Consider the following 24,327-nt stretch of genomic DNA (forward strand, 5'->3'; position numbering starts at 1 on the left):
TTGTTTTAAATAGCTAAAAGCAGTTAAAACAAAAAATCTGTTACCCCCTAACCACATTATTTCTTCACTTTTCTACAAAGACATAGAGATATGATACATGTTATCTATAGCTAAAGGAAATATTACTAAAAATATTTCAAAGACACTTATAGGTATATTTTTAAAATATTAGAAATTCCAAGTTAATCATAATGAATTTTCTTATGGTTTGGCAGTTTTCTCATGGTTTAATAATTTTCCGCTGTATTAATATGGACCCTATAAAATTCCAACCCTACATTGTAGTAGAATTTGTTTTATTATAACCAATGTTAATCATCATAAACATGTTTCAAATTAGTAACAAACAAGTAGCAAGCAATCAGTGTGCTTCACCCATTCACCCTTCCATTATAATTCTACTAATTATACAATAAAATTCATTTCTCTTGTCTGGATGACATCTACAACTGTATGAACTATTCTCCTTGAGATGAAGGAGCTCAAATAGCACTTGGGTGGGAAACAGTACCTATTATTATAAGTATCTTTTGACGCACAACTAGAAAGGGGAGTGTCCTACATTTTGGTGCAACTCCTTAGTCAGAAATGTTGGTTACCATCTCCATGGTAACCAGTTTGGTTTAATATTCACCACAGCATCAGGATATTGGCTTCACAGATGACCCACTGATTTATCTGCAGATACCAACCACTATCCAGCTGGATTAAGAAACGTTGTATGGAAACAGTCAAAAACAAAAACACAGCAGTCTCTTTTTTATCTACTTGCAGGTGTAAACAATCCATTCTGTTAAGGGACAAACATTACTGAGAGATTGCAGAGGTAGTTGTTTCCAACAGGTCAACTCTAAGCCATGCCGTACTTTTTTCTGTTGCCCAGCCCAGGTCTTCTAGCACTGGGCTGGGCAATCTTACGCAGCCAGCTGTCTGCCTCCTTAGCAGCTGGTTTTGCAGGTCCTCCTCCACGACAAGCCATCTATTATTTTCTGTAAATGATTGAACATTGCCCTTATCTCCATTGAAAACTGAAAAAAAAAAAAAAACCTCTCTGCATTGTAGAACACGGAGCCCAAAATAAATGTACTTTTCCTGGAGCGAGAGAGGCCACTGCAGATGAGTATGTCAACATTATAAATTACAGACAACAAGGGTTTAAAAAATATACATCACATTTATTTGTACTGACACCAGGAGTCCGTACAGAGTTGTCTTTGTCTATTCATGAGTTTGGGCACTAAAGGTACCTGTTTCCTACTTCCATACATCCAACAGTGAACAAACTGTATCAACAAGCATTGCTGAGTCGCTACTAAAAAACAGAGTTGGACAGAGCTGACACACAAAACTGTTGTTTTTTCTAAAGGTAACACAATGTACAAAAAGCAAATCTGTAAATAGTAAGATTCTTGGTTCCATATAAAAGTTTTTTTTTTTCCTTCTCAGTGTGTGAATAGGAAAACAATGCACTTATCTCTATGGAGCTTCTGCTGCATTGCTGTTAGGCAGCCAAGGGGTAAATTGATGCAGATAAGTAATGAAAAGAAACATGTTGGCTGATCCCTGTATTACTACCACAGCAGCTTTCAAGGAATAGTTCATGCTCCGTGGATCCCTGGAGCTGTGGGAGCCGTCTGGAAGTGGTTAGGTGCCGGTCACTGAGAAGTACGCAGAATGCTAAAATAAACCATGTAACAAATCTTTCCACATAAAGTTACATTACAGCACCACATTACTGTGATGTTCAGAAATTCTGCAAATCACACATCCAGGGCCTCAGATTAAACTAAGAAAAGTATGAGCTGGGTGACGTTGCATGGAAACTGGCTGACTCAACCCCCGTCGGCATGCCTCAGGCCCTTTAAGATGGCTAAGGCCAAAGCAATCAGGCAGTCAGAGGGAGTTAGGGAGCAGATGACTGGTGCCCCCTTTAGAAAACTGCGGATGCCAGGGTTTTCTCACCAAGAAGCCGAAGGCACCAGGAGAACCAGAATTAGAACTGTCCGTGTTAGGCTCCATGTCGGGCAATGCAATGAGCACTGGCTGCTTTTTGCTCGAACGCCTAAGAAAGAAGAAAGGAGGCAAAGTATGTCAATACAGATGAACACGTAGAAGCGTTCATTTTGGATGCTGAGTAAGACCATTGATCTTTTGAATGAATTGATCCAATGGTGTCTGGAGCTGTGAAGACTAACTCAGAAAACAGAGACCACATGTCCTAAAAAGATTCTTTATTACTTACCGAACCAGGAACCTGTTGCTAAGGATTTAATTGGTTACGCATGAGTAGGCAGGTTCATGTGGGCAATGTAATTAAAACAAAATTAAACAAAAGCAACTCAGCTCACTAAAATAAACTTGTTGACATTAAGGCGAGGACATATGGTAGGCACAAAACTGAAACAGCTTGTCCAGAGAGGTGATATTTTGGAGGTCATTCCTTTATGTGTGTGATTGAGTGCCAAGAGCGCTAACCAGCTTTGAGCTTACCAGAGGAGGTCACAACTCGAATTTGGGAGCTGAAGGCTCCCTCTCCGCCTTCACTGAGTGCGTGCACCTCAATGATGTAAGTGCCCCCCTCTGGCAGTGAGAGCATGGTGGAAGGGTTAATGGTTCTTGTGACCTGGATGTGGCCTCGGCCCTCCTGTTTGAGTAACACCTGCAGGACATGTGCACAATAGCCACTTCAGGTCTACAAGTATATACTTTTCACAACATTATGATAGACCGTTGTGAGTTGGAAAGATGGACCAGCTGTGTTTACATTTATGCAGTTATACAGTACCTGGCAAAAGCATTCATATCCTTTAAACCTTTCTGACTTTTTATCAAATTACAATAACAAATTCAGTGTATTATATTGGGGTTTTATGTGATAGATCAAGCCAGAGTAGATCATAGTTGTGAAGTGGACAGAATTCTTTCTTTACAGACTGAAATCTGACTGAAATCTGAAAAAAGTATTTGTGTTCATCCTCATTTACAAGATGGAATAAAACTCAGAGTGTAATTTAATCTCATAAATCCATCTACATGAATCTTTTTGAGGTTTGTTAGGGAATGTTGGTCAACAAACAACATCACAAAGACTATAGAACACATCAGATAGCTCAGGGACAAAGTTGTGGAAAAGTTTAAAGCAGGTTTAGGTCAAAAAAATCCCAAGCATCACAGTTCAAATCCTGAAAAGGTAAAGAGTATGGCAAAACTTTAAACCTCATGTCCACCTAAAGAGACAAAAGGCCCATTATAACTCTGCAGGAGCTCTAGAGATCCACAGCTCAGGTGGAAGGATCTGCCATCAAAACTTTTATAATAATCTTTATTATTGCCAACTTATGCCAATAATAAAAGAAAACCATACAATTTGCTGTTAGCTGTTTGTCTCAAGCCATGTATGTGACACAGCAAACATGTGGAAAAAGTTGCTCTGGTCAGACGCGACTAAAGTTGAACTTTTCGGTCTACATGCAAAATTCGATGCATGGAGGAAAACTAACATGGGACATCACCCTCAATATACTATTCCCAATGTGAAACATGGTAGTGGCAATTGAAGGGAAGATGGATGGAGCTAAATATAAGGCAATCCTGGCAGAAACATGTTAAAGACTGCAAAACATTTGAGACCGCGGCCTAGGTTGACATTCCAGCAGGACAACAACCCTAAACATCTAGCCAGTGCTACAATGGAATGGTTTAGATCAATGTATCTTCATTTGTTAGAATTGTGCAGTCAAAGATGTTGAAATTTGTGGGTTTAACATGACAAATGGAGTGGAAAAAGTTCAAGGGGTCTGAATCATTTCACTAAACACAGTTTTCCCTGAGAATGAAATATTAAGTTAACAAATCTGTGTACTTAAGTTTACCTTGCATTGAGCATTTTATCATTTCCCTGCATATCATTGCATTCTAAGTCAGTGTAAGATAAATTCACTGAACGTTATTCCGAGTTAATGAAGTAAAACGCTGATGTTGATTAAACTATCAGACTCATTGAGCTGCTATATGTTGAGGGAAATCAAGAACAGGAAATTTAAGCTCTACTAAACACATTTCTACAACTTTCCATTTAATGATACAGAGTAATCAACGGATCCTTACCATGTATCCGATGACGTCAGACTCATTGCCTTTTGCCTTAACTGGATCCCAGCTTAATGAGATGTTATTGCCTTCTTGAATCCACATGAGGTTGGATGGAGGCTGAGCAGGAGCTATGTAGAGAACAAAATAGCTCACATTCTAAAGTACTAATGGAGAGTTTCACCCAACTAGGTCAATTTCAAGCAAACCTTCCAGGTAGAATGTCGTCTGTAAAGAGTGTTTCATGATTAGCATCAGTACTGAACTCACGGGATTTCCTAGTCTTGGCTGTGACAGCAGCACTGGCAGGACCCTGGCCGATGCTGTTGAAGCCTTTCACTGTGATAAGGTAGATACTGTTGCCTTCTAGGCCTGTCAGCACCATAGCTGTTTCATTTTTAACTGTGCGTCGTTTCTCTCTGGACTCCTCCTGCTCTGCTTCTTTCCAGTAGCTGACCTGTAAACAGCAAGTAAAGACTGAAAAATTAGTCATAAGCCCAAGCTAATGCACTAAGGAACTGGCGCTTCTGCAAAATGCCAGAGTTATAATCTATATCTGTGACTGTATACAGAAAGTCGCACAGGAAATCTATAAAATAACCTCATATCCTCTTGGTTTTCCTGGGCCAGGATTGGACAGTTTCCAGGTCACCCTAATTTCCGAGGAAGAAATGCTGTATGCTTTTACATCAGATGGTGCTTCCCTTGGCTCTGTGTAGCAAACCAAATGGTGAAAATAACCCTAAATAAACTTCTAATCAGACATTTACACAAACTCATCTGCATGAATGTCCTATTTTGGACTTTTAATGAAGCATTTGGACTGTTGTTTTAGCGGGGTACAAACATATTAGAAAATAACTTCAAAACATTTTATTAACAAGAATTTGGTGTAGAAGTTTGAATTTATTTAGGATTTTCTCTAATCCACACAGGATGAAGATTATACATACATACTCGAGTTTAAACATACAGCCCTGTTGATAAATGGATTTGTCCCTCAGTAAGTAATAGAAAAACAGCACAATTTCTAATTTCTGTTTCAATCAAAATGCTTGTGACATAAGTCTGGCTGGACTTTCTCAGAAGCATTTGCTAAAAAAAAAAATCACAGAAATAAAATCCAAAATAATAAAATCACATAGAATCTCTGTAGACACAATGAACAGATGTCTCTGTTTAGCCCATCTTTATTATGAGGTCAGAAATGTAACATTCCTTTACTGAATGAAAACGTTTTTAAGCCAGGGACTTAAAAACAAAGGCTGGCTCTGTTCTGGGGACTCCTCTGGAACCTCTGGAGATCATTGTGCAAAGAAGGATTCTTCATAAAATGAAGAACATTATGGAGACCCTGAGCATCCTCTTCATGAGACTGTCCTACAACAACAGAGTGTCTTCAGTCAGAGGCTTCTTCAGATCTGCTGTAAGACGGAGCGCTACAAGAGATCCTTCCTGCCCACAGCCATCAGCATCTACAACGGCTCTTTGAAGAAACCTTCATAATATGAGCTATAACAACATTTAATTTCCCTTTGGGATTAATAAAGTATTTTTGAATTGAATTGATCCAGCAAGTCTTTAGAATATGAAAAATATTATGTTTTTTTTCTCTACAAGATGGGGATTCAGTGTAGATAGCTATGCTTATTTTGGATTAAAAGCTTAACATCTAATTTGTAGCAGAATACATCTTTTTTGCATCAGACCTTTCTGAGTTGTTTTCACAACCTTTTGTTGTGGAAATTTTATTTTTTTCTGCTTTGACTTCTGAATTTTGTCCTGCAAAAACTCTTCTGAAAACGTTTTGTGTTTTGTGGGCGTATCTGCGGATAATTTTCATCAGAGAGCAAGGAAGTTATTTCAATCCAGTATTCTGGGACAGGCCCAGCTTTTAAGCATATTGTACAAATTTTTATTTGGTTTGAAGTTGGGGCTATAAAAAGGCCATTCAAGAAGCTTAATGTCACTCTGCTTAATCCATACCAAAACTGGTTTTGATTTCTGTTTTGGGATAATTGTCTTCATTGTCTTACAACCAATTGTGTAAAGGACCAAACATCTGATCAAAACTTTCACTGTCAAATAAAAAGATAATGGTTAGGAAGAATAACCCAGACACATTCAAAGCTCAAGCCTTTTGTAAACTGCGAGATGATGTAATACCACTGGCACTGTCCACAGTGAAGCAAGTTTAAAATAGATTAAAACATTAAGCTTGACAAAAATGTACAGCTGCCTACATAGACAAACCAAATGCCTCTGGGGAAAGGTTTTCTGGTCAGATGGGACAAAGATTGAGCTGTATGGCCACAAAGACAAGAACGATATTTGAAGGAGTCATGGCGAGGCTTTAAAACCTAAGAACACTTAACCATCTCTGAAGCATGGTGGTGGCAGCCGTGTGTGGCATTTTACTGCCAGTACAATGGTACATTGTACACAGTGGAGACAACAATGACGACAATTGACTACCTCCAAATTCTTTAACTTCACCTAAAATCAACAGCTATGTGGCTGAAGTTTAAACACAGATCCCAAATGCATTTTAAAACTGGTTTTTGGTTTTGCATAAAGCCAGGTCACATTTAGTTTTTGGAATAACTTTCCCAAAGCTCCAGCAAAATTTGTTTTCTATGCTTAAAAGACAGGTCTGGGACTTACCAAGAATTTAAAAGAACTTTACTGTTTCTGATAAGAAAATGGTGAAATATCCAATCAAAGTATTGCCAGGCCCTTTTTGAAGGTTATAAAATCTGTAGTTTCTCTGCAACTTGCATTTCTGCAAACATTAGTTGAGGTGTATGTAAATATCTGAACTTGTTTGTACATTGTTTAACCTGTTTGAATAAGAGAAAATCCACAATAATTTCAAATGTGCAAAGCCAAATGAAGTTGTTATATGTAATGTATATTATATGATTATTCCAACTTCTTCTTTTATTACAAAATGTTCTTTTATTGACATCATTAAAAGCCTAATATTATGATATTTATGCCAATGATGCATTCATGTAAACCTTTAAATGGATAATAACATACCTCCCTCTGCAGAATAGATGATGACAACTTTGCTGAAAGGCCCGTCTCCCTTATTGTTGTAAACACCAAGTTTCACTTCAAACGCGGTGAGAGGAGGAAACGTCTCATCCCTGTATTTGTACATCGTAGCATCCGCAGAGGTCACCATCTTCTCCTTCCAGCCTCTAGTCCCGTTTGCACGAAATGCAACAATATATCCAAAGCCCTCACCATTTTGGAACTCCTCGGACACAGGCTGAACGTATTAAAAAAAAAGGAAAGCAAATAAGCAATGACTTTGTTTTTTTATTAGTTTAAGAGCAAACCAGCTTTCCCAGCACTAAAGCTTAGTGATGGAAAGTGAATAATTTCCAAATTTCTTGTCTGGACAGCCATTGTAGAGTATGCAAGCACCTTACTGAACATATTTTTTTCACTTTTGTGATAACCCCATATAGCCAGCTTTCACTTTTCTAACCATTTACTGTAACTGCCTGCCACTGTTAATACAGATGCAGTCAGCCTTGAGTAATGGAAACAAATCATATTTGGCTCAGCTGTACCGATTATGTAGCTATTTATCTTTCCATGTCTGACAGGAGGATTTTTGCGACGCAGGTTTTTGTGTGCTGGGTTCAATGATTATCCACAGTTTTTCCTGAAGTGGTGAAACTGGGAGCTGTCTTCCACAGCTGCTCTGAGCTTAATCAAATCAAATGCCAATTTATTAAGTGAGCTAGAACCTAATTAAAATATGAGCTGCAGGGATTAAATCTTTGGCTACATGTAATAAATGACAAACACCTGTACACCTGTTTTTGGGAATGGCTTCACAGCTAACTCTGTAATAGTTGATTTGCATAAGCTACAGAGTTACACTGTCCCCTGAAGGCATCAGCTACATTAGGCACTGAGTCTACAGAGGGAATAGCGGATGAATGGAGATCTAGTTCACATTTCATTCAACAAAGAGCAGTCACCATGACTGGCTAATTACAAGGATGATAAGTGGAAATAAATTAGCTTTCAAAGCTTTCATCAGATATGGCATTGCTTTTAAGGAGGTAGGGAGGAGTAAGGGTAGTTTGAAATCAGCATGAAAAAATGTGCAAGCTGAGTTTAGAAACACTTTTGAGTTTGGGGGGAAACATATTCAGAGATAAGTGCAGAAACAGTGTGGGATAGCTGCAAGGTAAGTCCTTTGGATAAAATCATTGACCTGCTGGGCTCGTCGATGGTAACTACGGGGGCATCACTAATAGTCCTCCCTATGACTCCTTGAGAAAAAGCAGTCAAACAGTCTAATGAGATGGCTCAATGAAGCTAGGGAGCCTGTTTAGTCATTCATCCTGCTTAATAACCTAGCCCACCATCGTTGTCGAGGCTCTGGCAACTCTCCACAGATGACTGCAAAGGCAGGACTGCCGTGTGATCATATGACTCGACTGCCAAAAAGGGCGAACATTTCTGCACTGCCTGCGTTCACATCCATCTTCGATGATCACTGACAAAGTCCCATTTCAAAAAGTGTTTAGCAGAAACAAGAATAACCAGGGTAAAAGCCAAATCAATTAGGGTGCTACTAACAACAGGAGGCAACTGCACCTTAGTGCTGGGATATTTTTTAAACAGGTTTTTTGACAACAACTGGACTGCTGATAAAATCCTAATAACTAAAAGCAACCTACTGTTGCACAAAGATAGGAAGGAACATTTTCTAAGTGCAAAGCTTTAGCAATAAAGCAAGTATGCCGTGTGCAGCTTCAAAGTATTTATACCAGTTATTTTGATTTTTTGCTACACTGTAGCAAAACACTACAACCACAAATGTCAATGTATTTTATAAGTTAGCACATAATTGTTAAGTTGAAGGAAAGTTATGTCAGGTTTTGTGAGGCAAGAACTGGACCAAGTTGTAGACTGGAGTTCGGGCGCAGCATGGTGAGTGAAAAAAGATTTAATATATAACAAAAATGCAAAAACTTAAATTAGACATGAGGAGAACTAGGCATGGAGCATAGACAGAAACTAGAGCAAATCAATGAGGACAAAGCAGGTATGGTAACAGAGAACAAAGAGAACCGTTGAGTATATATACTGAGGGGGAAGATAAATGAAAAACTAGATGAGCTAATCAGAGGAAATGAGTTGCAGCTGAGGCAAAGAGAAGATAGAGCAGCTGATTGAGGATGAACTAATTAACCAGATAGAGCAGGGCAGAAACCCAGAGAAAATCAAGGAAGATATCTGACAGAGGTCTAACAGAAATCAACTAAAAGTACAAAGAACACAAGAATTAACTAATAACAAAATGCCAAACAAAAACAAGTATAAGGAAATGATTAAAGAAAGCTAGACCTAAGAAGCATAACAGCAAAGAATAAGTCATAAAACACTACCGAAAATCAGAACCCTGACACTCAGGACTGTGATGGTAATTCAAATTTTTGTTTGTTTTTGATTTTTTCTTACAAATAAAAATCCGTGAAGTGTAGCGTGCATTTGTATTCGGCCCAACTGGCAACTTAGACTTGTAGAACCACTGTTCCCATGCCCCGAGTTTTGTCTCTACCAGCTCTGCAAATCTGGAGGCTAAACTTGTCCTCCATTCTTCTTTGCAACATAGCTCAAGCTCAGTCAGATGGGACAAAGATATTTTAAATTTGAAGAATTCTTTCCATGGATCCCCAATTTGCATGCAGGTCTGGAATGGAAGCTTTGAATATTATTTTATAATCTAAACCTCCCTTACGCTACTCTACAACCCTAGTCAGTCTGCTGCTTTCCTTGGTCTTCATGAAGCTGTTTGCTCTCTAATGATCTCTGACAACCCTCTGAGGCTTTTACAGAACAGCTGGATTTATACTGAGATTAACTTATGCAAAGGTAGACTCTAATGAAATGACTTCTGACTGAATTTTACAAGTATAAGAGTGAGAGGACTGAATAGAAAGGCATGCCACTCTTTCCAAATTTTTACTTGTAAAAGATTCTGAAAACCAAGGTCGTGCAATAGTGGTGGAGCAGGCACCCCACATACAGAGGCAGATGGTCCTCAATGTTACTGTCCAGGGTTTCAATCCTGATCTTGGGATCTTTGTTGCATTTCCTATGTGAGAACAGTGAATAAAGGCCACAGGTGCCACAAACTCTTAAGAGAAAATCAAACCTGAGATTCTGAAAACCATATAGCCTTTTCTCCTACTTTCACAATTATGTCTATTTGTTAGTTGGTTAATCACATAAAATCTCAATAAATACATGGAAATAAAAAAAAAAGACTTGATGCACTGTATTTACAACTGGTATGACAAAATATCACATAGTAATTTTAGGCTGAAGTTGTTTTATTGCAAATTAAATCACTGATTAACTTAAATCAGTCAATAGCTTGGAATCGACCAATCCTTATTGGCTATTTTTTTGTTTACCATCATTGTTTCTTTCATCATGTGGCCCAATTTGTTTTAAATTGAGGTTATAAATGTGTTATACATGCCTCTGAGGTATAAATAGGAAGTGGTAAACCAGCAACTACTATTCCATCTGGAATAGACATAATCTCCCATAATTTCACACCGTGGGACACTTCACATGATGTGAAGATTACCTTTCGTAATGCCTATTGGGTTCCATACTCAAAAACTGCAACAATAACTGTCAGTTGTCTTCACATCTGTTCACTGTTCCCCTGCTCATATATCTTTCAACCAGTCTCAACTGCTAATTAGCAATTCTACCCATGCACTGCCCTGAATCTGGCTTCAAGCCAAGCTGTCCACTCGGATTTGGTCCGCATTAATATCCTCATAATTTGGTGTGAGATTTATTGCATTTTCTACAAACATTGTTGCGAGAGATTACAAGCGCATATTCATGAACATCTCTAGATTCAGTGGGATCGACTCGGAGAGTCAAGGTTAATCATGACTGGGCCTCTCTGGTGGGACCAAATTTGAAATTCTCTACATCTTAATCACTTGTGCCGCTGATGCAGCTCTGTATAGCCCTCAGCCCAGCTGGTCCTCTTCTAGCTTCATCAGCAGGTTTTTGCAATTGTGACCAAATTGCCCCCCCACCACCCATTCTCTAAAATCTTGGATAGTTGACCACATTTCCACTGAATAAATTAGGAACCATGTTTAAAATGCAATGAGCTATGATCCTGAGCTACTGTTGCGCTGTTAATAATAAATCAGGAGTTTTGCTCTGCTGGAAACAGCTCTGCAGTTTGCATTACTGAAAATAAATACTCCTTTAATATCACAGTGAGGTGCCAGTAACACTCGCTTTAACAACAGGAATAGGTGGTAGAAATAGGTATACATGAACAAACAATATATCAAATATTTTAAGAGAATAATGCAAATATAGTTGTTTTGTACTATTACAAGTTTCCTACATATATATTTTAATGTAAGAATGCCATACCTTTCCAGATTCAAACTTCCGGACTTCTCGGTCCTTTCATTACTTTAAAATGTAAAATACTAATGTTCCCAATTTATTTAAGGCAGATGTTTACACAGTGGGCCAAGATTTAAATATAGAACCTGTGAAACCACAGTGTGTAGAACGAAGGAAGTACACAAAGAAAGAAGGGAAACAAGCAACAAAGTAAGGTAGAAAGCTGGACGGAATAGAGGAAGGAATGATGGGCTCAAGGAAGAAAGGGAGGTAGGACATAAGAAAGGAAAACAGGGAAAGATGGAAGAAAGAAAGGCAAGAAGGAAAGAAGATAGGTTGAACATTAACATAGGACATAAAAACAGTAGAAAAACAGTGAAGGAAAAAGGAAGGACATGACGGAGGACGGAAAAAAAGAATGGATGGAGGAAATAAGGGAGAAAGGACAAGATGAGGTAGGAAGGAAGGCAGGAAAGAAGACAGGATGGACACAAGGAAGGAAGGAACTATAATAGTAAAGATGGAAGTATTGAAGGACACGTGGAAGGAAGGACTGCAGGAAATATACAACTGGGAAGGAAGGACACATGGTAAGGACAGAAGGAAATATACTTAGGAGTAAAGATAGGAAGATACGACACATGGAAGGAAAGGCAGAAAGAAGTATACAAGGAAGGACAAAATGAAGGACACAAAGAGTGTCTAACAGGAGGAAGAAGACAAAATTTAGAAATGGTAAAGAGAATAAACTCTAGAAATACAAATATTTTTCCATACTCTCATTTTCTATTTCCCTTGAAATGTAGAAATTAAACTTTTCTAGACTGCATAGAAACCCTGCCATCAAAAGTTAGTCAGCACATTTTTTTAAATTCTCAGCAATTTGATCTAATATCACATTGGATCATATCAGTTTATATCCTATGGTTTCCCTCACACAATAACTTAATTTACCTGTTCTCTTGTGGAATAACATTTTATGCCAAAACTATAATGTTTATCATTTTGTAAAATAGCTAAAAATCCAACCATCTAAGAAACCCTCGGTTGGAGATCAAATTCAATAACAGTAAGTCGGAAAATATGATTCACAATACATCAGATGGGTCTGAAATATGAAAAGGTCAGTTTGCCCTATGATAATGCTCACTGGAGCTTTAAAAGAGAACCTCAACCTTTGTGATATCTTCCTGACTCTAATGTGTATCTCACTTTTCCTTTTTCTTTAAAAAATGTTATGAGTTCCTGAGTGTTTGTGAATCACCAAGTGAGTTATTTCACTTGTATTTCTGAGGCTGTGAAAGAATGTAGTGCAGACTAGACATTATAAGGCTGCAGCATTTAAGAATTGCATACATGTGCCTTTTTTAATTTTGAGTCATGCAGCTTTAAAATTAATGAATTGAAGTTTGTAAAAACAGATTAATAATATCACAAATACCACAACAATACTAAAATACCGCAGAATATGTTTCTAAACTGAAAAATAAAACTCCCAGCTGAACACATTGTGACTACGTCATATGGTGAGATTCATAGTTATTAATGTAGCTAGATTCTCAGCATGTAACATTGTGGTATGTGTGTCATGGCACAGAGATATTTCATTAAAGTTCAGAAAGACAGAGATTTGCACACTGATAGAGAGCCAGAAAATACAATAAATCGTTCATCCATTTATCAGGTTGCACAGTGCTGTGAAAGTTAACACTTACAGAGGTACATACAGTGCCGTGCAAACATATTCATACCCTTAAACTTTACTTGTATTTTGCCACATTACACTCAGGGACTTCAATGCATTTTATTGGGGTTTAATGTGATAGGACAACATAAAGTAGTGCGTGACTGTAAAAATAAAAGGCTCTGGCAGCTTTGGCTGTTTGTTCAGGGTTGTTGTCCTGCTGGAAGGTAAATCTTCACCCCATTCTCAAGTCTTTTGGAGCCTCTAACATGTTTACTTCCGTGGCCCTGTATTTAACTCTATCCACCTTAACCATCTTCCCTGGGCCTGTTAATGAAACATCCCAAAGAATGGCGCTGCCAACACCATTAATAACAATGGGGATAATTTTTGCAGGGTCATGAGCAGTGCTAGTTTTCTACAACATACAGCATTTTGTGTGTTGCTGAAAATTTAAGTTTTGTTGCAAAACTGGAGCTTTTCATCTGTACAGCTTCTCTAGAGTAGCCAGCACTCTTGTGTGCTTCTGTGATAAATTATCTTTTTGTTTTCAGATGATGGCTTGAAGACTACACCGTGAGATGTTCAGAGGTTGGTAGATTGTTTTATAACTTAACCTTGCTTTAAACTTCTCCACAACTTTATTCCTGACCTACCCAGGTTGTTCCTTGGGCGTCATGATGCTGTTTGAAAAATACTTTTTAAACTTTTTTTTTGATCACAAAATAAAAATATACCAATTAATAATTTTTCTGCCACTGCACAATTATGGAGTACGTTATGTTGTCTATCATATTTGGTTTTAATGTGACAAAATGTCCCAAAAACGTCTCCTTCGGAGAAATATGACCTTGCAGGTGTCATTGGGATTTAAATAAAAATTATGGTTAAAGAAGAGACTATCTATTCTGAAATGTTACGAACTTCCTATGCACAACTCTGTTCTTTAAATACTCTCACAGGTCCCTCAATACATTCACTCCTATTTCAATTTAAGAGCATGTCTGGACTCTTCAAAATCTTCTACTGAACTTCTTGCTACATTTAATTGGATTCAACTTTGATGGCTCTCGGAATAGGTCGACATATCCCCAGCACACATAAAGAAGAAGTGCAGCTATTTATCTTGCTGTATTTTACCTAGAGTGAATAAAACTCATAGCTAAACTAATGCAATCATCTGTGCAACGTAAAATCATCAATCTGCTTCTTTCAAGCAGAACCATGAAGACCAGCGTCATTCATCAACCATGCTCTTTTCCCCTTAATAATGCATGACAAGTATTCCCAGGCAACAAAAATGAAAGTTTTTGATGAAAAGTACATGCAGCAGAAGGCCCTACATCATTATTAAGTCACATTTACATTCAGAATGTATCATTTAGCGATCATTAAATTCTGAAGCAGACAATGGGGAACACTGCAGGTTCAGCAAAGGTCTTTAAAAACCAATACTGATAGCTTACAATGCTGATTTGAAAAGGTGATTTTAAACCTAGGGGTTTTGGAGAGTCTTGATTAGGACAATCCTTTTAAAATTATCCTATAATATAGGAAATACAAACAAATCCCAACAGTTTTCAAAGTTGGAAGTGCAACATGGTTAAGTTGGGTTTTATGTAACCCATTCCTAGACAGCATGGGCTGGCTACTGGTATCAAAATATAACAAGGATTAAATTAGATTTTGCACTACAGTTTCAAAATCTCTAAAATTTTCTGTCATACAGTTTATACACCCCTCACAGTGGTGTTGCAAGCTTTTCCAAATTGTGGGGGATGTTGTTTTCTGTGGGGGGCGTCGGCTGTGAATTGGGATTCTTAACGGTTGTGCATTTTATGTTTTTATTTTAACATAACATCCTCCGCCTCTCTGGCATCATCGCTCCTGGCCACATCTTAAAATACATCCTAAAAACTTTTAAAACTAAACTGGAAATTGTATAAACCTTCACACACATGCACCTGGGATGGAAATGGGCATCACACACACACACACACACACACACACACACACACACACACACGCACACACACACACACACACACACACACACACACACACACACACATACACACACACACACACACACACACACAGTTTAAACCTACATGTACTGAATTACTGACCTCTGAACCTTCATGAGCTCTCTCTGAAACTGATACCTCCTGCATCTAGCTGTCCTAAACCAGAAGGGTACAGTGGTAAAGATTGGTCTCAAAATTATTGAAATACTTATGGCTCAGTTTACACAAAAAAAGCTTAATCCAAAAAATATATTTGTTATTTTGTTATTTAAATGGGCTTTTAGCTTTTTACAGTTAGACTACTTACATGATTTGTCTTGAAAAAGTTGTCAATCTTTTTTGTCTTTTTCTTTTGTACAACATAATTATACTAAGTGACAAAAAGACAATTAAAAGCTTGACAGTGTCATGAATCTGATGGATGAGAGAGACTGCTTTTGTTTTGTTGCTAACATATGCTAGCACATACAGAGAAACAATATGTTAGCAGTAATGGACTTCTGTGTCGTTACATACCGGTGTATCCTCAGCACAAACTAAACGTAAGACAAACACAAGACAGGCGGGACTTAAGGTGGGAAAGCCAATCAGCAGCCAATCAGCAGGCGGATTCAGGTTTCAACAAGAGATGGCAGGTGAGAGGAATGGGATGTAGGGGCAAATACAGTGAGCGCAAAAAGAAGGAAAGAGACTGGAAGGCTGTGGGAAAAGTGAAGGTGTTCAACCATCTTACAAAGAAAAGTTTGGGTGTTAAAACAACCACATCCCCCACGGTTGCAACACTCGGCAGCCTGTTGTAGCCAGTTGCTGTGCGTGGTAACAGATTCAGCTTATACTTGTGGTACTTTCTTTCAAAGAAAGTTGCTGTTAGTTACCAAAAACATTCTAGATTTGGTGCTGGGTTCTTTTTTTTGAATAAAATCCGATTAGGGGCTTTGGAAAGGGGCTAAATCTAGTGACCTAAGTGCTAATTTGGCAGCACTGCAAACCACTCTGTAAACGCTATATAAACTGATTGACAGTTATGGATAGGGTGAACAGGTCAATCAGATTCCAGGGGTAGCCGATGCCACCCCCCAGCCACGACCCTGCCACCACCTGTTTCTGCATTCTGCTGGTGATGTGGCTTGCAAAAGGCTCCTAAACGTTTCCCTTACCAAAAAAGACTGGTATTTTGAAATATTTAAGGTGGCTATGAACAAAGACAGTTTTGATATGAAAATTAAAGAAGCATCACCAATCATTTTTAAGGTATGCTGTTTTAAACGACAATTGCCAAGCTACATGTGGTATGTCAGCTAATTGGCCAGCAGTGGGCTTGCTATGCAAACAGATTGTGAGACAATGATTAACTGCTTGTTATACTTGCCTAACTCCATATAAGAGCAGAATGACAAAAATGCCACATTTTGCACATTACTATAACAGTAATATTTTTAAAATTGACGTTTTTTGTATTAAAAACACTTTTCTTTTATTGGTCGGATGAAATATGCTAATTTTGTGAGATAGAAATTTTGGGTTTTCATGAGCTGTATGCCAAAATCATCCGTATTAAGACAATAAAAGACCTGAAATATTTCAGTTAGTGTGCAATGAATCTAAAATATATGAATGTTACATTTTCATCATGGAAAATAATGAACTTTATCACAATATGCTAATATTTTGAGAAGGACCTGTAGTTAAAAGCCACAACTTTTTTTAATCAATAGGCATCCTAAAATGTTTTAACTGTGAGAGCAGGCTATTGAAATAAAGCCATTAATGACTGATTATTCTCTCAACAGCAAACATTACATTTTTTTTTTTTTTTGCAAATGTCGTCACAGTAGTTCAACAGAGGGAGTCTGGCAGAGGACCTACCTCCCATGAGATGACCAGTTCGTGCCTGCGGCCATTCCCTCCACTCACGTTTGATGGTGCCACGGCTGGAACTGTGTTGAAAGGTTAACACTGCATCACTTATCATGTACCAAAAATCTCTAAAACTGAAACTTTCTTCAGAAAGCTGACATAATAAAAATCAGTTCAAATATTATGTTAGTATATGATAATTTAAAGGTTTTGGGAAAACTTGAAAATCCAGACTCCTGTGTTCCTGTTTAATCAAAAGTCAAATTTATAACCACCGGAGAATTGAATGTAGTGATATGGAACCCTGTTGTTGACATTTGGCTCACGTATTGGAACTTTATGGATGGATTAATTCTGTGTAGATACTGTTATTAGTTTGTTCATTGCCAGCAAAGATGGGACAGATTGTAAAAGCTTCTCTGAAATGACCACTGACCTTTGTAATTATTACATTTTATAGAGAGGAAATGAGCAGGCAGTGAAGCAGAAAAAGGATTTTATGTATGCACACTGTGAATGCTATATGGTTATTGTTGCCTGAGGGCATTAAATGAGTCACTGCTTTACCAGGAAAAGTCAAGTTGATATTTACTTGAATCTTCAAGCTGATGTCTGTCAAAATATTAAATTCAGACCTTACCTGCTTCTTTAGTCCTAACTTTTCTAGAAGGTGTACTTGGATCACCCGTCCCGATCGCATTGCTGGCCACCACTCTGAATTCATATTCCACCCAGGGGCTGAGTTCCACAGCCATAGCTGACTCCATGTCCCCAGTCACTGGGTCTGGGTCTGCACATAAAGTATGGAAGAGATTGTTCTGTTAAAAGGCACAGAAGTTTATATCTCATGCAAGAGGAGCTCTGACATGAGGAAAAACTGTCAAATGTGTGGGTGTTTGATTGTTCAGATCTACAACGTTTAATGAGTTAGCCATTTAGATTTCAGTGACCCTATATTAAAAAATTGTCAGCTCCCACCCTGCTAAAACAGTATAGTGAACAAATAGAGATTAAGTAAATCATGCACAATTTAGGACTGTCCTGCAAAAACGGACTACATCAATGTTTAGTTAATTAGTGAAAATTTCTACTCTTAACTAAGTTTTGATTTCTATCTCTTCCCTCTTGCACTTTATGTAAGTACTAAATACTATGAGCCACATTCCATGTAAATATGTTCTCTTTTTGTTTTTAAGTGTTTTTAAATTTTGTAAATGTCTATAACCTACATGTATATCTTTTGAGCAGGGTCTTAGCTAAATTTCATTATGGTGACATAATATCAATAAAGAATCTTGAATCTTAATGTTTAAAAATATTAAAACCCTAACTGTAACCCAATGAATATTACTTTCTAATGCTAACTAAGAACTAAGCCTTAACCCATCCACTAAAAATGGGTTTTGTTTAACTGGTGTTATGCGTATGCATAAAAGCAGTCGTCATCTTCACATTTATTTTTACAAAATGCAAATGCAAAGGCACTGTAGGTAACAGTGACACCTATGCCCTCAAGATGACACCGGACTTCTTAAAAGAAAGGCTTCAGAATGAAGTTTAGGTGACATGGTACACCACCCAGGGCACCATTCATTTATGGAGTGGCATGAGCCAGCGGGGCAAAAATAGTTACCAGCTACACCCCAGTTTGGGAAGTGTTCTGCTGCTTATTTTATATTTGGTCAGTGGGAAGTTGGTACTCTGGTGTGTTGTGCACAATGTTAGCCTGGTTAGAAAATACAACCATTGTAATGACTGGTCAAACCTGAACTGGATTATCTTACACTGAGGAGAAATGAGAAACCAATTTCCAGAAGACACAACTACAGACTGGTGTGGTAATAGATGACACAGATGCAGCAGCTGCTATTTAAATAGGAGCCACCCAGAGTTATTAGATCCATCTATCCATCCATCCATCCATCCATCCGAACCATGACTTAAACAAAATACATATCAAACCATGATTTTGTGTACTGAGTCACATCAAACTTTCAAAATGGAGGTACCATCACAAAGGGGAACAAGGAGCAATGGAGAACAGGTTCTACCACATCAGACAACACCCAAGATTCAGATGCCTCTGAAACACTGCACTACATAATAGCTGGTTGCTAGATGTTAGCAGGCTAAGCACACATCCAACACATAAACAAATGGCTGGAATGGTGTATAGGAACATACTGTAGACAACTAACTGAACAGTGTTGTGGTGGACAAAGCAGAAAAGATGCCAGCAATTATAGACATGGTAAACCCAGGCAAAAAACAATCTCTTTTTTCACTTTCTGTCAGACTAAACCTTTACTGTTCTAGGTCAGTTAGGAATAACAAAATTATTTTTATTTGCTGAAAGCCAGAAAAATGAGTGTTTTTTATGATTTGTTTTATGAAGGCAGCTCTAAAATATTGACTTTGTTGAAGTTAGGCAACTTGGGAAATTTGGATGGATGTTCTGAAGATTATAATCTTCCCCCTTTTTCCTCTAAATTGTCATAATAAGATGGTCATTATTCCTTTTTCAGTGATTACAGAACCCCTTTCTGTCCCGAAAGGTATGATGGCTGGCGATTCCAGTGCTGTTTAGACTTGTATAATGGTTTGAACAGATGAATGGGGCACTTTTAAGTAGTTGGACTTTGTACCCAGGGATGAACCAGACTAGTGGAGGTTCACTGTTCTCTTCGTGGTATCCTTTGATTTTTCCATGATGTCAAATGGATTTTGGAAACTGTTGAAATAAACTAGTGTTTCATTGCAGACTAAACTGAGTGTGAGGGTTACGGATAGCACAACAACATGGCCTGGACTGAAGCTTAGGTGCACTTTGCAATACATTAACATTAGAGTGTTATGACAATGATAATGATGTCCTACTTTGTTTTCTCCAAAACTACTAAAAGTGGATGTGGAAACCAATAAAATTTTCTGGGACTTGTACACCCGTTTACAAAAACTGTGACGTGATACTTTAACCTCAGAGGCATTCTGTCATTTCAAATCCAAAGAGGTAAAAACACATCTATTGTCTTTGTTGTAAATCACTGCACAGTTTTCCATCTCCTCTGCAGATTCATTGTGACTTGGCATATTTTCACACCAGGTGGTGGTGATACAGAATTGACTTAGCACTTGGACTTTGACATTTTGATGCATGAACAACTGCTTAATTGCAGCATCAGAGCACATAAAGAAGTAGAAGGCATTACACTTTCAATCAATTCTCAGATTTTCTGCTTTCTGCAGAACTAAACTGCACAATCTGTTACAGAAAAAAATGAATATGATGAAAAGAAAATTACCATCCAATCTAGTATTTTCCCCACAAGAAATTATATAATAAAGCTTTGTCAACACTGATCCTGCAGTAACAAGCAAACGTTAACCAAAAGCTTTTCCATGTCACAAATGAACTAAAGGTCTCTGAAGCAGTGCAGCTTATGCTCTTATCACCCAAAGCAGCCAACAATGAGACCCCTCAGTCAAGCCCGCTGCTCTTCAAACATAAGCTGATAGCTTTGTGTGCAAGGAATGAGGGCTAAAGCACAATCCCTGTTATGCTAATCTGAACAAGTTCAACACTGAAAATATATCACTGGCTTCTAATTGTGCTTCATTGAATTAAATGTAGTTGAACAGGCATAATGTGAGAGAAGTGTATACAAAGTATGATTAATGTATCTGTGGGGACGTATCACTATCACACCTTAGTCTAAGCTATTATTATCACATGGCATATTAAGACAGATTACACACAACGCTTAGCGAGCTCTCATCCATTATGTCAAATGATAATAACTCATGGTTATTCTATAAAGTTACAAAAAAGGGAATGTAATTTGTTTCAAAGATCTGAAAGTGCTATACTAAATGAACGAAGAAGTCTTATAATTCAAGTCCAAAAGGTTAATTTCCCTATAAGTGCTGATCTGACACACAATACAGTCTCCACCACTGACATTTAGAGCAGACTTGTTACGTTTTACAAAACTTTTCTGAATTACAGCTAAGTTTAACTATAAAACGACAAAGGCAGCTCGGTTGAACTTCTCCAACAGATATCTCACAAAATAGGCTAAAGTCATGTAGAGGGTAGAAAACTTGATTATTGACCAAAAATCTTGGAGAGATGGTGCAGATTTATATGCTTTTCTGTAATTATTTAAACTCATACAGGGAGTTTCATCACAGAGTGGATGCAGTAGTCTGAGAGTGAGAATCAAAACCCTTCCACCCATGTCTAACATTTTTTTGACATGGTGGTTGGGTTTGACTGTACATTATAGAGCAAAACAGGAGTCATCTACTAGTTACAAAGAAAATAGTAATTGCACCCCAGATTAAAGCTTGAATCTTTACATATATCAGTAGAAAAAACAACTCTATATAAATGTAATTATATCAGTTTCAAAATTGAAATGCAAAAATTGTACATGTTTACTTCTATTATCCTCAATAAGGAAGTTAGGCAATAAAAAGTCATTGCTTTAGAAGCTGGCAATTCCGGGTGCAGTGATGTTTTCAAGCATATTAAGAAGTTCAGTTGAAAGAAAACGTGAGGTATAAACAGATGCATAAGAAAACTGCATAACTGAGAGAGTTTGGTGGAGATTCACATCATCATTGCCACACTCTGACTGCCTCCATGGCACGCCCCATTGATGCAGTTATTCATGAAAAAAGAGCCCGAATACTGGACTTACTTTTCAGTAGGATAACGTTTCTGTATTAAAATCTATTGTTATTGGTCCCAATTAATTTTCGAAAATTCTGAGAAACCTATGTTTAGGTTTTCATTTGCTGTTAGTCTTAACCATCAAAATTAACAGAGATAAAAACTGAAATGTATCATTCTGTGTTTAATTAATCAATTTAATATGTTTTTTACTTTTCAAATTGAATTACTGAAATAAATCTCATTTTTCGATTACATTCAAATTCATTAAGATGCATCAGTACATTTGGTCGCAGGAAAGATGATACATAAACAAATTTTAATTCACAGTCATTGTTTTAAATAATGGAAACCATCTAAAACTAAAGTAAGAGACAAGATAGTATAATTACAGGAGTCATTAATACTACGCTTGCTTAAATTGAGCTAATTCCCCATCTCTGTTTATGACATTGGGCTGGATTAAGGTCCAAGTTTATGCCCCCACATTCACCTTTTAAATCTAGAGGCAGCAATTTGCTCTTATCGATTACCTGTTTTGACAGTTTGCCATCCCAATGAAAAAGGGCTCCGAGCTTGTAAATTATAGGCGCTGATAGGGCTGTGGTTGTCGAGGCCACGAGTCCAGGACAATGTGGCCGTCATATCTGTGATCTCCTCCACTATCACCACTCCAGGGGGTCCAGGAGGACCTGGTAGGGGAATAATTAGGAGACACAGATTAAATTATAGTTGTAAACCTCCGAGCCTCTAAACAAACATTTCCAAAATGTTGGAACATAAGGACAAAAGAACAAAAAAAAAAACAATCAGCTGCTATTCGAAAGTGTTTATGGGAATCTGATGGCGTTTTTTAGGCGATTGCAATGAATGAGACTGTGATAGGAACTCGATATTTTAATACAGCAGAACATATGTTCCCTTCAGCCCTCTGAGGTAAATGCAATCTGTAAGTGTTGTGAACATATAAGGACTCCAGGGTGAACAGATGTAAAAGAAAAGCTGGCAGGTGACATTCTCAGCAGGAATCAGTGTAATGTGCCCTTTAACGGTTCTTAGAAGAAGGTTGCAATAAAAGCTGCATTTGCATTTCGGACTCAAACAAACACTGTCGGTGTAGTATGACTAGCTAGGCTGCACATTTAGTAGCAGGTTATAACTGAAACATTCTGGCACTTTATCACTCATTTTGTGCCCACCTTAGCATAACAACTTGTTAGCTTTAACAGCTGGAAAAAAAACAAAAACTTTAAATACTTTATATTTTATAGTAAAAGTTACAGATACTTAAAACACAATTTGTGATATGTAAAACCTTTACTTCCTGAGTGAAAACAAACCAGGATAAAGTAGATGTTCTCAAATGTTGCTCAGTGCTTTATAAAAACTTAAGCCAATGTCTGATTATGTCCAAAGTTTACCTCAAGTGAAGGATGTGCTGCATTTCTCAGATTTCTCACTCACTGTTTAGTGTCTATTTGTTTATTGAATTTAGACACAATGAAAACTTCTTGAAAAAAATCCCCTGGAGATAAATAGAAATAAAATGATAAAACTAATGTTTATAATTTCAAGACATCTTGCTTATCCTTAGTATATTAAGAAATAGATTTAGACTGTTCAAGCCTTACAATTGATTTTAACAAGTCAAATAAATTCTCCTGACTTGAACTCGTTCCCACTCAAACTGCTCCTTACTGACTTTCTCTCTGACTTCTGACTTCAACCGCTGTCTTAAACAAGTCATTATACTGACTCTTGCCTCTAAAGTGGATCAAGGCCTCTGGATGGATACACAAATATCAATATGTGACCTGACAGCTGGGTAGTTTCAGAGCATGCAGTGTGCAATTGCTGTAATCATCAGGGTTTTTGGTTAGTTCCAGGCTGCCCGAAGACTGAATGAATGACAGTCTTTTTCTTCTTTCATATCCTACTCCCTACATTGTCTGTTTGTAAAGGTCAAAATGATAAAAATACATGGGAGTCACTCTGAACAATGAAGCTTCAGTCAAGAGTTTGCATACACTCATCATGGATATGAATGCCACAATATTTGGGCTCGTAATTATGCATTCAAATTGTTCTTTTTTCATGGTGGTATCATTACACAGCTAACAACTTCAGAGATTTTTAATAGTGATAATATTGTGAATTTAATGGGATTTTTTTAATAGCTGTCATGATCAAAATTTGACATACTAGCTCAATAATATGCTTTACACACAGCTCCACTAATGTTGGATCATGTGTCCCTGAGCAAGTTGTACCTCACCACATGACCTTTTGTAGCTCTTAACAAGCCTTCTCAATGAACATTTGACAACTTTTCTTAGCAGAAATGATTGAGCTAATTTAAAATTGTTGGGTTCCTAGCACAGAACTATTTTTTTAAATAGTCCAGGAATGTTCTACCAGAAAGTTATTGTTAGACTGTTTTACCCATTCTTGTCTAGCTCTGGTGTGTATTTAGGATAACTGTCATGTTGGAAGGTCCAGTTGTGTCTAGGTTTCAACCATTTGACCCAATCTCTCACCTCTGATGAAAGAAAATTGCTTAGGTTGTA

The 24,327-nt window shown here is 37.6% G+C and overlaps 1 protein-coding gene across 4 annotated transcripts in view; it reads right to left on the minus strand.

Moving 5' to 3' along the window:
• Positions 1 to 1,154: 1,154 nt before the first annotated feature.
• The window catches only part of cntn5 (contactin 5), a 223,615-nt gene continuing 200,442 nt past the window's right edge, over positions 1,155 to 24,327 (minus strand). For all 4 annotated transcript variants that reach the window (XM_047392397.1, XM_047392396.1, XM_047392398.1 and 1 more), the window contains 9 exons: positions 22,294 to 22,452; positions 17,726 to 17,875; positions 17,095 to 17,165; positions 7,132 to 7,366; positions 4,691 to 4,800; positions 4,360 to 4,546; positions 4,108 to 4,220; positions 2,491 to 2,659; positions 1,155 to 2,062 (listed from right to left, as the gene is read on the minus strand). In XM_047392397.1, the coding sequence (XP_047248353.1) occupies positions 1,959 to 2,062; positions 2,491 to 2,659; positions 4,108 to 4,220; positions 4,360 to 4,546; positions 4,691 to 4,800; positions 7,132 to 7,366; positions 17,095 to 17,165; positions 17,726 to 17,875; positions 22,294 to 22,452 (1,298 nt within the window). In that variant the 3' untranslated portion in view covers positions 1,155 to 1,958. The remainder of the gene's footprint in view (positions 2,063 to 2,490; positions 2,660 to 4,107; positions 4,221 to 4,359; positions 4,547 to 4,690; positions 4,801 to 7,131; positions 7,367 to 17,094; positions 17,166 to 17,725; positions 17,876 to 22,293; positions 22,453 to 24,327) is intronic.

This window comes from Girardinichthys multiradiatus, chromosome 18 (genome assembly GCF_021462225.1).
Source record: "Girardinichthys multiradiatus isolate DD_20200921_A chromosome 18, DD_fGirMul_XY1, whole genome shotgun sequence".
NCBI classification, from domain to species: domain Eukaryota; kingdom Metazoa; phylum Chordata; class Actinopteri; order Cyprinodontiformes; family Goodeidae; genus Girardinichthys; species Girardinichthys multiradiatus.